Here is a 14060-nt window from a genome sequence, read left to right on the forward strand (position 1 = left end):
CTCTTCCCCAATTTGATGTTCTGTGCATGCCCTCACACTCTCATCAATACCCTCCCATATTATTTCCGAGGAATACTCAATAAACTTATGTGTCTGTAGTTTGAACACTCACCTTTATCCCCTTTCCCTTTGTACAATGCACTATGCATGCATTCTGTCCATCCTCAGGTACTTCACCATGGTTCATACATACATTGAATGTCCTTACTAACCAATCAACAACACAGTCACCCTCTTTTTCAATAAGTTCCACTGAAATACCATCCAAACTTGCCACCTTGCTTGATTTCATCTTCCACAAAGCTTTCACTACTTCTCTCTTAATCAAATCATTCTCCCTTACTGTCTCACTTCACACACCATCCTGACCAAAACATCCTATATCTACCGCCCTATCATCAAACACATTCAACAAATCTTCAAAATACTCACTCCATCTCCTCACTTCATCACTACTTGTTAATACCTCCCCACTTGCCCCCTTCACCGATGTTCCTGTTTATTCTCTTGTCTTAGACACGTTATTTACATCCTTCCAAGACATCTTTTCTTTTTTTTTTTTTTTTCTTTTTTTTTTCCGCTGTCTCTCGTGTTTGCGAGGTAGCGCAAGGAAACAGACGAAAGAAATGGCCCAACCCACCCCCATACACATGTATATACATACGTCCACACACGCAAATATACATACCTACACAGCTTTCCATGGTTTACCCCAGACGCTTCACATGCCCTGATTCAATCCACTGACAGCACGTCAACCCCGGTATACCACATCGATCCAATTCACTCTATTCCTTGCCCTCCTTTCACCCTCCTCCATGTTCAGGCCCCGATCACACAAAATCTTTTTCACTCCATCTTTCCACCTCCAATTTGGTCTCCCACTTCTCGTTCCCTCCACCTCCGACACATATATCCTCTTGGTCAATCTTTCCTCACTCATTCTCTCCATGTGCCCAAACCATTTCAAAACACCCTCTTCTGCTCTCTCAACAACGCTCTTTTTATTTCCACACATCTCTCTTACCCTTACGTTACTTACTCGATCAAACCACCTCACACCACACATTGTCCTCAAACATCTCATTTCCAGCACATCCATCCTCCTGCGCACAACTCTATCCATAGCCCACGCCTTGCAACCATACAACATTGTTGGAACCACTATTCCTTCAAACATACCCATTTTTGCTTTCCGAGATAATGTTCTCGACTTCCACATATTCTTCAAGGCTCCCAGGATTTTCGCCCCCTCCCCCACCCTATGATCCACTTCCGCTTCCATGGTTCCATCTGCTGCCAGATCCACTCCCAGATATCCAAAACACTTTACTTCCTCCAGTTTTTCTCCATTGAAACTTACCTCCCAATTGACTTGACCCTCAACCCTACTGTACCTAATAATTACCTTGCTCTTATTCACATTTACTCTTAACTTTCTTCTTTCACACACTTTACCAAACTCAGTCACCAGCTTCTGCAGTTTCACACATGAATCAGCCACCAGCGCTGTATAATCAGCGAACAACAACTGACTCACTTCCCAAGCTCTCTCATCCCCAACAGACTTCATACTTGCCCCTCTTTCCAAAACTCTTGCATTTACCTCCTTAACAACCCCATCCATAAACAAATTAAACAACCATGGAGACATCACACACCCCTGCCGCAAACTTACATTCACTGAGAACCAATCACTTTCCTCTCTTCCTACACGTACACATGCCTTACATCCTCGATAAAAACTTTTCACTGCTTCTAACAACTTGCCTCCCATACCATATATTCTTAATACCTTCCACAGAGCATCTCTATCAACTCTATCATATGCCTTCTCCAGATCCATAAATGCTACATACAAATCCATTTGCTTTTCTAAGTATTTCTCACATACATTCTTCAAAGCAAACATCTGATCCACACATCCTCTACCACTTCTGAAACCACACTGGTCTTCCCCAATCTGATGCTCTGTACATGCCTTCACCCTCTCAATCAATACCCTCCCATATAATTTACCAGGAATACTCAACAAACTTATACCTCTGTAATTTGAGCACTCACTCTTATCCCCTTTGCCTTTGTACAATGGCACTATGCACGCATTCCGCCAATCCTCAGGCACCTCACCATGAGTCGTACATACATTAAATAACCTTACCAACCAGTCAATAATACAGTCACCCCCTTTTTTTAATAAACATTTTTTTTTTTTTTTTTTTTTTTTTTATACTTTGTCGCTGTCTTCCGCGTTTGCGAGGTAGCGCAAGGAAACAGACGAAAGAAATGACCCCCCCCCCCCCCCCCCCCTGCACATGTATATTTTATTTTCCTTAAAATTTATTGATACTCTCTCACCTCAACTCTCATTTGCCCTCATTTTCAACCCTTGCACCTTTCTCTTGTCCTAATGCCACTTTCTTTTATATACATCTCCAAGTCATTTGCACTACTTCCTTACAAGTTTCATCCTAACACCTCTCTTTTCTCTTTTAATAACAGCTTTACTTCATTCCATCACTCACTACCCCTTCTAATCTGCCTTTATCCCACCCTTCTCATGCCACATGCATCTTTTGCGAAAGCCATCACTGCTTCCCTAAATACATCCCATTCCTCACACACTCCCCCCACATCATTTGCTCTCGCCTTTTGCCATTTTACATTCAATCTCTCCTGATACTTCCTCACACAAGTCTCCTTTCCAAGCTTACTTATTCTCACCACTCTCTTCTTTTTTGAAAACCTATACAAATATTCACCTTTGCTCCCACAAGATAGTGATTAGACATCCCTTCAGTTGCCCTTCTCAGCACTTTAACATCCAAAAGTCTCTCTTTTACACGCCTATTAATTAACACGTAATCCAGTTATGCCCTTTACTATCTCTCCTACACACATACATATACTTATGTATCTCTCTCCTTATAATCCAGGTATTTCCAATCACCAGTCTTTTTTCAGCACACATATCCACAAGCTCTTCCATTTCCATTTACAACTCTGAATACCCATTTACACCAATTGTACCCTCAACTGCCTCATTACTAACCTTTGCATTTAAATCACCCATCACTGAAACCCGGTCTCGTGCATCAAAGCTGCTGACACACCTCACCCAGCTACTCCCAAAACACTTGCCTCTCATGATCTTTCTTCTCATGACCAGGTGCATAAGCACCGATAATCACCCATCTCTCTCCATCCACTTTCAGTTGTACTCACATCAATCTAGAATTTATTTTCTTACACACTATCATATACTCCCACAACTCCTGCTTCAGGAGTAGTGCTACTCCTTCCATAGCTCTTGTCCTCTCATCAACCCCTAGCTGTACTCCCAAGACTTTCCCAAACCACTCTTCCCCTTTACCCTTGAGTTTCATTTCACTCAGAGCCAGAACATTCAGGTTTCTTTCCTCAAACATGCTGCCTATCTCTCCTTTCTTCTTATCATGGTTGCATCCACACACATTCAGACACCCCACTCTGAGCCTTTGAGGAAGATGAGCACACCCAGCTTGACTCCTTCTGTTTCCCATTTTAGAAATTGAAATCCAAGGAGGGGAGGGTTTCCAGCCCCCCACTTCCAACCCTTTTAGTCACCTTCTGCAACATGCATGGGAAGTATTCTTTCTCCCCTATCCCCAGTTCTTCTGTTTCCCTTTTTAGAAATTGAAATCCAAGGTGGGGAGGGTTTCCAGCCCCCCGCTTCGGACCCTTTTAGTCGTCTTCTACAACATGCAGGGAGTACATGGGAAGTATTCTTTCTCCCCTATTCCCAGGAATATATTCAACATTTATGTATGGAACATGCCTGAAGATTGATAGAATGCATGTATTGTGCTATTATTTAAAGGCAAGGGGTATAAAGGTGAGTGCTCAAACTACAAAGGTGCAAGTTTTTTTTAGTTTACCTGGTAAATTGCATGGGAGGGTAGTGATTGAGAGAGAAGGCATGTACAGAGCATCAGTTCAGGGAGGAATAGCGTGGTTTCGTATATGGTAGTGGATGTACGGATCATGTGTTTGCATTGAATGATTTGCATGAGAAATATGTAGAGTAATGGATGAATTCTTGTACATTCATGGATCTGGAGAAAGCATATGATAGTCATAATAGAAATACCTTGTGGAAAGTTTTTAGAATATATGGTGTGGGAGGAAAGCTGCAGGAAGCAATGAGAAGTTTTTATCAAGGGTGCAAGGTATTTGAGTAAGTAGGGAGTGAGGAGAGTGAATGGTTCCAAATGAAGATTGGTCTGCAGCAGGGTTGTGTAATGTCACCATGATTGTTTAATTTGTGTATCGATTGGGAAGTGAGGGAGGTAAGTGTGAGAGTCTTTGAAAGAGGGGCAAATATACAGTCTGTAGGGGATGAGAGGCCCTGGAAAGTGAATCAGTTTGTGTTTGCTGATGATACAGCACTGGTGATACATTTGAGTGTGAAACCGCATAAGTTGGTGACTGAGTTTAAAAGGGTGTGTGAAAGGAGAAAGTTAAGCATGGTTTTTAGGTTTAGTAGAGTATAGGGCCAGATTAGTTGGGGTGGTAGTAGTTGGTAGGCAGCCAACTACCAGGGAAGTGTATTACTAGTGACATCTGCTTAGTGAACCAGCACTTTAGTGGTTGTAAAGTTGCACTCGTCTGACTCAGGTAGCTGTCTTTTCTTCCTGCCTCACTGACTTGTGGACTACTTGCATTCTGTCAACAAACATACGATCTCTCCTTGTCGTATGTAACACTTGACAACACTTAACTTGCACAGCTCATTCTTTCATAAAAAGACTTTCCTGCTGCGAGCACTATGCTCTAGCCCTACCTTTTGGCAAAATGGTGGGAGCAGTAGATAGAAGTTGCAGGTAGGAACATTTAGACAGGATTATTAAGTAGAAGCAGTAGGTAGGAGCATTAGATAGTCCTCTGCCAGTGGCCTGTTAAGGGTGAGGCACTAAAGGCAAAGAAGCAGCTCTGGATTTCTTTGGTTATGGAGACTATTGGAACAGGCATCAGAAATATAAGATAGATAAATAGATGAGTTTGAATGGAGAAAAACTTAAGGAAATGAAGTGTTTTAGATACTTGGGAGCACTGAAGAATGTGTGGAAACAGATCATTATGTGTAAGGGCAAGACTTTGTGGAGGAGAGTAGGTATGTTGAAAATGAAATGTTTCAGCACAGTATGTGGTGTGAAGTGGTTTAATTGAGTAAGTAATCAAAGGGCCAGAGAGAGAGATGTGGTAATAAAAAGTGTGATTGAGGCAGAAGAGGGTGTGCTGAAATGGTTTGGACATAGAGAAAATGAGTGAGGAAAGGTTGACAAAGAAGATATATATATATGTATGTCAGAAGGGGAGGGAACACGGAGAATGGAGAGCCCAAATTGGGGATAGAAGGTTAAATAAAGATTTTGAGAGATCAGGGCTTGAACATTCAGGAGGGTGAAGGGTGTGTGAAACATCAAGGGTAAACAATAGAAAGGTCTGTGGGGTGCGGATGTAGATAAGGGGCTGTGGTTTTGGTGCATTACACGTGACACCTAGAGAAGTGATGTGAGTGGATGTGGCCTTTATTCATCAGTTCCTAGCACTAACTCGCTAATACAGGAAATAGTGATCAAGTATGAAAAGAGGTTAAACAAAAGTATTTGAATGGACATTGTTGAGTCTATAAGTTCTGTTTGTTTATGTGTATCTCTGACTCCTGTTCCCTCTGGGAACTCTCATCAAGGTGGTCACCATGGCAAAAGAGTCTCCAATTTTCTTTGTCCATATATGGCTCTCTCACATACAGTTCCATGCATTCTTCCATCAGTTCTCTCCTTCCAGTAGTCTTCCACTATTTTCTCATGTCTTGGCTGGTCTTGCTCTCTTACCAATCCTTTGAATCATACAATCATACACTCTCCTTGCAAACTGCCTGTCTTACATTTTTTCAACATGCCCATACCATCTCAAAGTTTTATGTTTCTTTCACTCTACCACTCCACAATTCATTCCCTTTGTATTCTTTGCCATACCAAGTCTCTCTTACACCCTTCGTTTCTATCTTCATTACATTGTCATACCTCATGATTCTTTTAAATAACCTGGATTCTCGACCTTTGTGCTTGTATAATAAATTTTATTAATTTTTCTCTTTATTAATGTGTCTTAAATTTGATACTTTTCATAAAAAGTTTGTTTTCTTTTTCCAACAGAATCTTACCAAAGAGATGGCAGACTACTGTATGGGTCGCATGAAACCATATGTAGACCCCAAAACAGGCCATGCTATTCCGGGAGCCTTGGACTACATCGAGTTTACACGCACACTGTTCTCTCAGTAGATGGTGTTGCTTTTAAGTCTGCTGACAGTCTACTCTTTTAGATATGACTGGATATCATATATTTAAAATCAGTTACCATTTTATATACTGTTAATATTGTCATCATTATTAAGAATGATGGTGAGGCAGCTTTTTCTTCTTACCTGTTTTTGCAAATGTGAAAATTTTTCTCGTTCTTTGTTCATAGTTGTGCCCTTTTTCTGTATAGCAGATAATGGAAAGATAGCTACTGATGTAAGCAAATGTTATGACTATTCATTTTATATATATATATATATATATATATATATATATATATATATATATATATATATTATAGTAATAACAGCTGTGAACAAGGAATCTCTGGTCCTGCAGGTAGGCTCACAGTAGTTATGATGAGTATTGCATAACAGCTGTGTTGAGTCATTTTAGCGTGAAAACTGCCACCATGTCTTGCTCACAAGATCGTGGAATGATGGTGCTTAGAAAATTTCATTGAAGTACATATTCAGATAGGTGCTGTTATAAATCTGGTTTTACAGTAGACAAGGGTGTTTACTCATTTTTTGAATCAAGAAATGCTTGTTTTGTATATCACATGAACTGAATAGTGTCAGATTTGCTGAGGCAACACAGTGTGTTTACCTTTGAAATTGGAATGAAGTATCATCTGGGACTAATACTGACGGCTCTTAGCATTTTAGTCCCTCTCCTCATTCAGTTCGATAGGTATTCACAGTAAATGTTGTCTCTGGGTGAATGCATGTCATTACTTGGACACAATTTTTCTCCTTGAAAGCCGATTTGCAAATTTGAGATATACCTTCATGTCCTTGAACTTTTATCTGTAGAGACATTTGCCTGTCATTCCGTTCATAGGCATAGCTTCTTAATTATCACTCAGTATATTTTGTTACCCATATAATTCTGAGAAATTTGATAAGATGCACCAGAAGTTGAGCAGTGGCACTTGGATGGTTTTGGGATGGGTTTGCTTGTAACTATTGGGGTCTTTGCCTTAACTTGTCATGAACCAAATTCTTTACCAATATCATACTTCCTGTTAAAGCTTGTAAAGTTATATTGTGTTTATTTAACCTTCCCATTCTTCCATTTAAATCTGTACCATATATACCCCAACATAGAGGACATTCAAGAGACTCATGAGAAGGTATGTTGCAGGTCAGCATATTTGATGTTACATGCTTCATTGCTGCCATTCGAAGTGTTTATCTATCTATCTGTATCTCTGATGCCTGTTCCCTCCAGTGTTGCTACTTAGCTTTTAGTGCCTCACCCTCAATTGGCCACTGGCAGAGGGCAACTTAAGCATAATGTTTGGAGAGGTTTCTTCCTAATGCTCCCAACTGCTGTTTCTACCAAATGTTTTACCCAGTGCTTATGTTGATCACCGCTGGAAAATTTAGTTATGAAAAATGAGCTTTATGAGTTAAAGTATTGTCAATTCTTATGATTGACAGGGAGAGATTGTTCGTTTGTGGACAGAATGCCAGAGTCCATGTGTGGGTTAGGTAGAAAGAAAAGACAACTATCTGGATCACAGGAGTGCAACTTGACAACCAGTATGCTCACTGTGCAGCCATCACTAACCCTTCCGATACCCTGTTGGATAGTACTGGTAATATCCCTCCCTGGTCATTGACTGCTTACCAGTTACTATCTTCTCTGGGTATGTTTGAAGGTATAGTAGTCCCAACATTATTGAATGGATGTGAAGCATGGGCTGTACATAGTAGTTGGTAGGGAAGTGTATTAGTAGTAGTACCTGCCTGGGCATCAGGAGGGTTAGTGACAGTTGCATAGTATGCTGGCACTTCAGTGGTCCTCAAGTTGCGCTCCTCGGGCCCAGGTATGTGTCTTTTCTTTCTGCCTCACCCACATATGGACTACTGGCATTCTGTTTATAAACATATCTTGTTACACATTATACTTGACAACACTCAACTCGCACAGCTCATTTTTTGTAACTAGATTTTCCTGTGTTGAGTGCTATGTGCTGGCACTGCCTTTTGGCAAAATGGTAGGAGCAATAGACAGAAGTACTAGGTAGAAACATTAAGTGGAAGTAGTAAGAACACTAGGCAGGAGCATTAGGTAGTTGTAGTCAGTGGTTATATTAGGTAAGAATCTCTGCAAAAACTGCACTGGACTTGCTCTCTGCCAGTGACCTCTTAAGGATGAGGTACTGATGGCTAAGAAGCCGCACTGGATTTCACTAGTTTTGGAGACACTATTGCCATGGCCACCTCTTTTAGGGAGTTCCAGAAGGGAACAGGCATCAGAGATATAGGTAGAAGCATGGGCTGTTAAAAGGGTTGCAGACATTTTTGAGGGGTTGTTGAATGAACCCTTTTATTTGATTTGGCTTTCTTTTGTGCATCATCATCACTTGAGGTTGCTGCAAGATGTTTACAGACTGATGGTGAAGAGATTACTGGTTAGATAGATAACTCAGTTTCTTTAAAGAAAAAAATTAGTCATACACCTTATAAACTGAACGATAAGCAATACCATATGAATTACTGAAAGGCATACTCATTCCATATAAAGGTAAATTTCTTTAGCATGATTCATGAAGGCAAGGGTGACAAAGTTGAGTGTTCAAATTACAGAGGCATAAGTCTGTGGAGTGTACCTGGTAACTTGTGTGAAATTGGTGATTGAGAGGGTGGTGTCGCACAAAGCATTAGATTAGGGAGGAACAGTGTGGTTTCAGGAATGGTAGAGAATTTTTTGGTCAAGTCTTTGCTATGATGATTTTTTCCGTACTTGTTTGCCGTTTCCCATATTAGTGAGGTACTGCCAGGAGGAGATAAAGAAAAGGCTTCATTTACATCCATTTACTATCATGTACAATGCACCAAAACTACAGCCCCATAACAACCAAGCCTCACAGACCTTTCTATAATGTTTCTTGGACACTCCCTGGTTCACTCCATTAACAGCACATCATGCCCCTGTACACCACAGCACTCCACTATCCCATGCAGCCTTTTGCCCTCCTGCATATTCAGGCCTTTAGCACTCTAAATCTTATCCACTCCATCCTTCCACCTCCAGTTTGGTCTTTATTTCAACTTGTCTCCTCCACTCATATTTCCTGTTTGTCAACTTTTTACTCATTCTCTCCATATATCAACCATATTGGCACACCTCTTCATCTTTTTTATCGTTTCTGATTACGATACCTCCTCATCCCAATTATTACTAACTTGGGATGACTTTATCATCCCTCCTTGCACTACATGTTGTCCTTGAACATTTCATTTCCAGTCATCAGCCATCCTCCGCAATTATCATTGATGGCTCATGCCTTGCATCCGTACATCACTGGGTGTGCTGTACCTTCAAACATACCCATTATCACCTTTCTAGATGACAACCTCTCTTTCCAAGCATTCATCAATGCTCCCAGAACCTTCAACCCCCTCACCACCATATGACTCACGTCTGCTTACCTGGTGTTAAAGAAATGCTTAGAGAAACAGGTTTTGTATATGGTAGTTATTACGCGAAATGAGCAATTATTAGTGGTTATGCAATTGGCAATAAGGGAATGATGAAAGTTTTTTGGGGGGGAGAAGTTGAATGTGAGTGTCAGAGGTTTTAATGAGAGAGATTAGGGGTGATGGGATGTTTATTAAGGTGAACAGCCTGGGGAGGAGTTTGCTGAAAAAAGGGTGTTTAACTGGGATAGTTTGTGTAAAAAGGGAGACATACATAAGTAAACATGGGTAAGTAGGAAAGATGGTATATGGGCACTATTGGAGTATGCACTAATTAGTAGATGCGCTTGAGACTCATGAATGTGAATGTGCCGAGATGGGCAGTTGGTGGGATTTGATTGTTTCCTGGTGAACATTTGTAGAGGTTTTTGGAAAGAAAAAAAGGATATAGGCGAGAAGGAAGTGGTGAAAGTCATTGGACTTGGAAATGAGTATTTCATGAAGTGTCAGCAGAGATTGATTGTTGAATGGCAGAAGTTGAGTAAGTTGAGCTAGGGGAAATGGAAGGTATTTAGGGAAGCAGTGCTGTCATGCAAGAACTGTGTGGCATATGCAAGTTGGCAGTCTAGAAAGATTAGCGAGTAGTGGGATGACAATGTGAAGTTGTTAAGAGAGAAAAGAAATGTTTAAGGACAACTTGACAAGAAAGGAATGAGAGAGATCAGGAGATGCACAAGAGGAAGTAGAAGGTCAAGAAGAAATTGCAGGTGCTGAAAAAGATGACAAGATTTTGGGGAAGCAAGTATCGGCAAACTTTTGAGAGAACAAGAAAATTCTATAAAAAGAGATTAAGAAAAAAAAAGGGCACAGTTGTTGAAGGGGCAGATGGGAAAGTGTTAACTGCAGTAGTGAGGTGAAAAGGTGGGGGTTAAGTATTTTGAGGGATTGTTAAATGTGTTTAATGATGTAGGATGTTTTGGTTGGAGGTATGTAAAGTGAGAGTCATAGCAAATGGTTTGGAGAAAAGAGGAAAGGTTGTGAAAGCCATGCATTAGATGAAATGTGGCAAGACAGTTGAAGTGGGTGTCATTCTGGTGAATTTAGTTGCAAGTATCTCAAGGCTAAAATGAAAACCATTTTAGACCTCATATAAGTATATTTTCACAGTTCTCTAAACCTAATAGTATTTATTTTTACTTTATCGCTGTTTCCCGCGTCAGCGAGGTAGCGCCAGGAAACGAAGAATGGCCCAACTGCTTGTATACACATATACATAAACACCCACACACACATATACAAACATACATAACATACATGTACATGCACGAACATTTCGCACATATACATATTCATTCTTCCCTTTATCAATTCCTGTCGCTACCCCATCCCACAGGAAGCAGCATCGTTACGTCAGCTTAAAGATTTTATTAGGCTGAAATGAGTTTAACAATCTAAATTTGTTCAGACAGTTAATGTGCATGAATAGTAATACTCTAGTGACATTAAACGTAAGAACAAATATTTGTCTGTACATATACATAAATTTAACTTACAAATTTAACTTAGGGACTGACGGCTGACAACGCTCGTATATATTGCGTCACAAAGATTGAATGCCATGGTAGTGTTTGTTGAAGTACACCTAAAACTTTTAAGACTTTGTGATAGGATGAGAAGCACGTAGAAACTGGTAGGTCATATATATAATATCCCACTTGTAATTAATTAGCCAACTATCCTTTGCAAGTTCCTTTGTGGACAATTTGCACCACCTGCAGATGTAGGTGTCCGCTACTGACTGAAATTCACATTGATAACATTAGTCCTGTTTGTATATATATATATATATATATATATATATATATATATATATATATATATATATATATATATATATATAATTTTTTTTTCCGCTGTCTCCCGCGTTTGCGAGGTAGCGCAAGGAAACAGACGAAAGAAATGGCCCAACCCACCCCCATACACATGTATATACATACGTCCACACACGCAAATATACATACCTACACAGCTTTCCATGGTTTACCCCAGACGCTTCACATGCCTTGATTCAATCCACTGACAGCACGTCAACCCCGGTATACCACATCGCTCCAATTCACTCTATTCCTTGCCCTCCTTTCACCCTCCTGCATGTTCAGGCCCCGATCACACAAAATCTTTTTCACTCCATCTTTCCACCTCCAATTTGGTCTCCCTCTTCTCCTCGTTCCCTCCACCTCCGACACATATATTCTCTTGGTCAATCTTTCCTCACTCATTCTCTCCATGTGCCCGAACCATTTCAAAACACCCTCTTCTGCTCTCTCAACCACGCTCTTTTTATTTCCACACACACATATATATATATATATATATATATATATATATATATATATATATATATGTGTGTGTGTGTGTGTGTACGTGTAGGAAGAGAGGAAAGTGATTGGTTCTCAGTGAATGTAGGTTTGCGGCAGGGGTGTGTGATGTCTCCATGGTTGTTTAATTTGTTTATGGATGGGGTTGTTAGGGAGGTGAATGCAAGAGTTTTGGAAAGAGGGGCAAGTATGAAGTCTGTTGTGGATGAGTGAGCTTGGGAAGTGAGTCAGTTGTTGTTCGCTGATGATACAGCGCTGGTGGCTGATTCATGCGAGAAACTGCAGAAGCTGGTGACTGACTTTGGTAAAGTGCGTGAAAGAAGAAAGTTAAGAGTAAATGTGAATAAGAGCAAGGTTATTAGGTACAGTAGGGTTGAGGGTCAAGTCAATTGGGAGGTAAGTTTGAATGGAGAAAAACAGGAGGAAGTAAAGTGTTTTAGATATCTGGGAGTGGACCTGGCAGCGGGTGGAACCATAGAAGTGGAAGTGGATCATAGGGTGGGGGAGGGGGCGAAAATCCTGGGAGCCTTGAAGAATGTATGGAAGTCGAGAACATTATCTCGGAGAGCAGAAATGGGTATGTTTGAAGGAATAGTGGTTCCAACAATGTTGTATGGTTACGAGGCGTGGTCTATGGATAGAGTTGTGCGCAGGAGGATGGATGTGCTGGAAATGAGATGTTTGAGGACGTGTGGTGTGAGGTGGTTTGACCGAGTAAGTAACGTAAGGGTAAGAGAGATGTGTGGAAATAAAAAGAGCGTGGTTGAGAGAGCAGAAGAGGGTGTTTTGAAATGGTTCGGGCACATGGAGAGAATGAGTGAGGAAAGATTGACCAAGAGGATATATGTGTCGGAGGTGGAGGGAACGAGGAGAAGTGGGAGACCAGATTGGAGGTGGAAAGATGGAGTGAAAAACATTTTGTGTGATCGGGGCCTGAACATGCAGGAGGGTGAAAGGAGGGCAAGGAATAGAGTGAATTGGATCGATGTGGTATACCGGGGTTGACGTGCTGTCAGTGGATTGAATCAGGGCATGTGAAGCGTCTGGGGTAAACCATGGAAAGCTGTGTTGGTATGTATATTTGCGTGTGTGGACGTATGTACATACATGTGTATGGGGGTGGGTTCGGCCATTTCTTTCGTCTGTTTCCTTGCGCTACCTCGCAAACGCGGGAGACAGCGACAAAGTATAATAATAATAATAATATATATATATATATATATATATATATATATATATATATATATATATATATATATATATATATATATATGCTGTTATCAGTAAAAAAAAAATAATGCTTATGTAATAGTGGTTCGAACCCTCAATCTGCAATTTTCCCCGAAGACGTAATTATTTCATTATTTTCGATCTGTTTTTTACTCTTACCTCTACCAAAGACTTTGTTACTTCGATGGTAGATCATGTTCATCGAATAAAAGAAATACTGATATCTCAAACTTATCCTGTAAAGATATATTACCAATGCAAATGAAAAATACTTACTGAAAGAAACGGGGTGTATTTTACGAAAACGTCGGCTTCCACCAGTAGTGCGACAGGCCGGGTCCTGGTTGCCTGTTGTGATCCACTTACACTTAGAATTACACTGTAATTCATTACAGTCTTCATATCTGAGGACATATATAGGCACATAGATTTCATTCTTCTTTGTTTACTTGCATTCTCTTTTTAGAGCTGTCACTACACTAAGATTACTGAAAATTTGTCACATTTATACTGAAATATTTAGGACACTATATATATTTATATTTATTTACTTTATTTATTTTGCTTTGTCGCTGTCTCCCACGTTAGCGAGGTAGCGCAAGGAAACAGACGAAAGAATGGCCCAACCCACCCACATACACATGTATATACATACACATCCACACACGCAAATA

The 14060-nt window shown here is 40.4% G+C and overlaps 2 protein-coding genes across 8 annotated transcripts in view; one reads left to right on the top strand and one right to left on the bottom strand.

Annotated features, from left to right (window-relative positions):
- The window catches only part of alpha-Spec (alpha spectrin), a 176977-nt gene extending 169585 nt beyond the window's left edge, over nucleotides 1-7392 (top strand). For all 6 annotated transcript variants that reach the window (XM_071692154.1, XM_071692158.1, XM_071692157.1 and 3 more), the window contains one exon: nucleotides 6201-7392. In XM_071692154.1, coding sequence (XP_071548255.1) covers nucleotides 6201-6329 — 129 coding nt within the window. In that variant the 3' untranslated portion in view covers nucleotides 6330-7392. The remainder of the gene's footprint in view (nucleotides 1-6200) is intronic.
- LOC139765062 (uncharacterized) overlaps nucleotides 6829-14060 on the bottom strand; it is a 92181-nt gene continuing 84949 nt past the window's right edge. For both annotated transcript variants that reach the window (XM_071692162.1, XM_071692161.1), the window contains exons 14-15: nucleotides 13663-13790; nucleotides 6829-11576 (exon numbers count right to left, since the gene is read on the bottom strand). In XM_071692162.1, coding sequence (XP_071548263.1) covers nucleotides 11512-11576; nucleotides 13663-13790 — 193 coding nt within the window. In that variant the 3' untranslated portion in view covers nucleotides 6829-11511. The remainder of the gene's footprint in view (nucleotides 11577-13662; nucleotides 13791-14060) is intronic.

This window comes from Panulirus ornatus, chromosome 52 (genome assembly GCF_036320965.1).
Source record: "Panulirus ornatus isolate Po-2019 chromosome 52, ASM3632096v1, whole genome shotgun sequence".
NCBI classification, from domain to species: domain Eukaryota; kingdom Metazoa; phylum Arthropoda; class Malacostraca; order Decapoda; family Palinuridae; genus Panulirus; species Panulirus ornatus.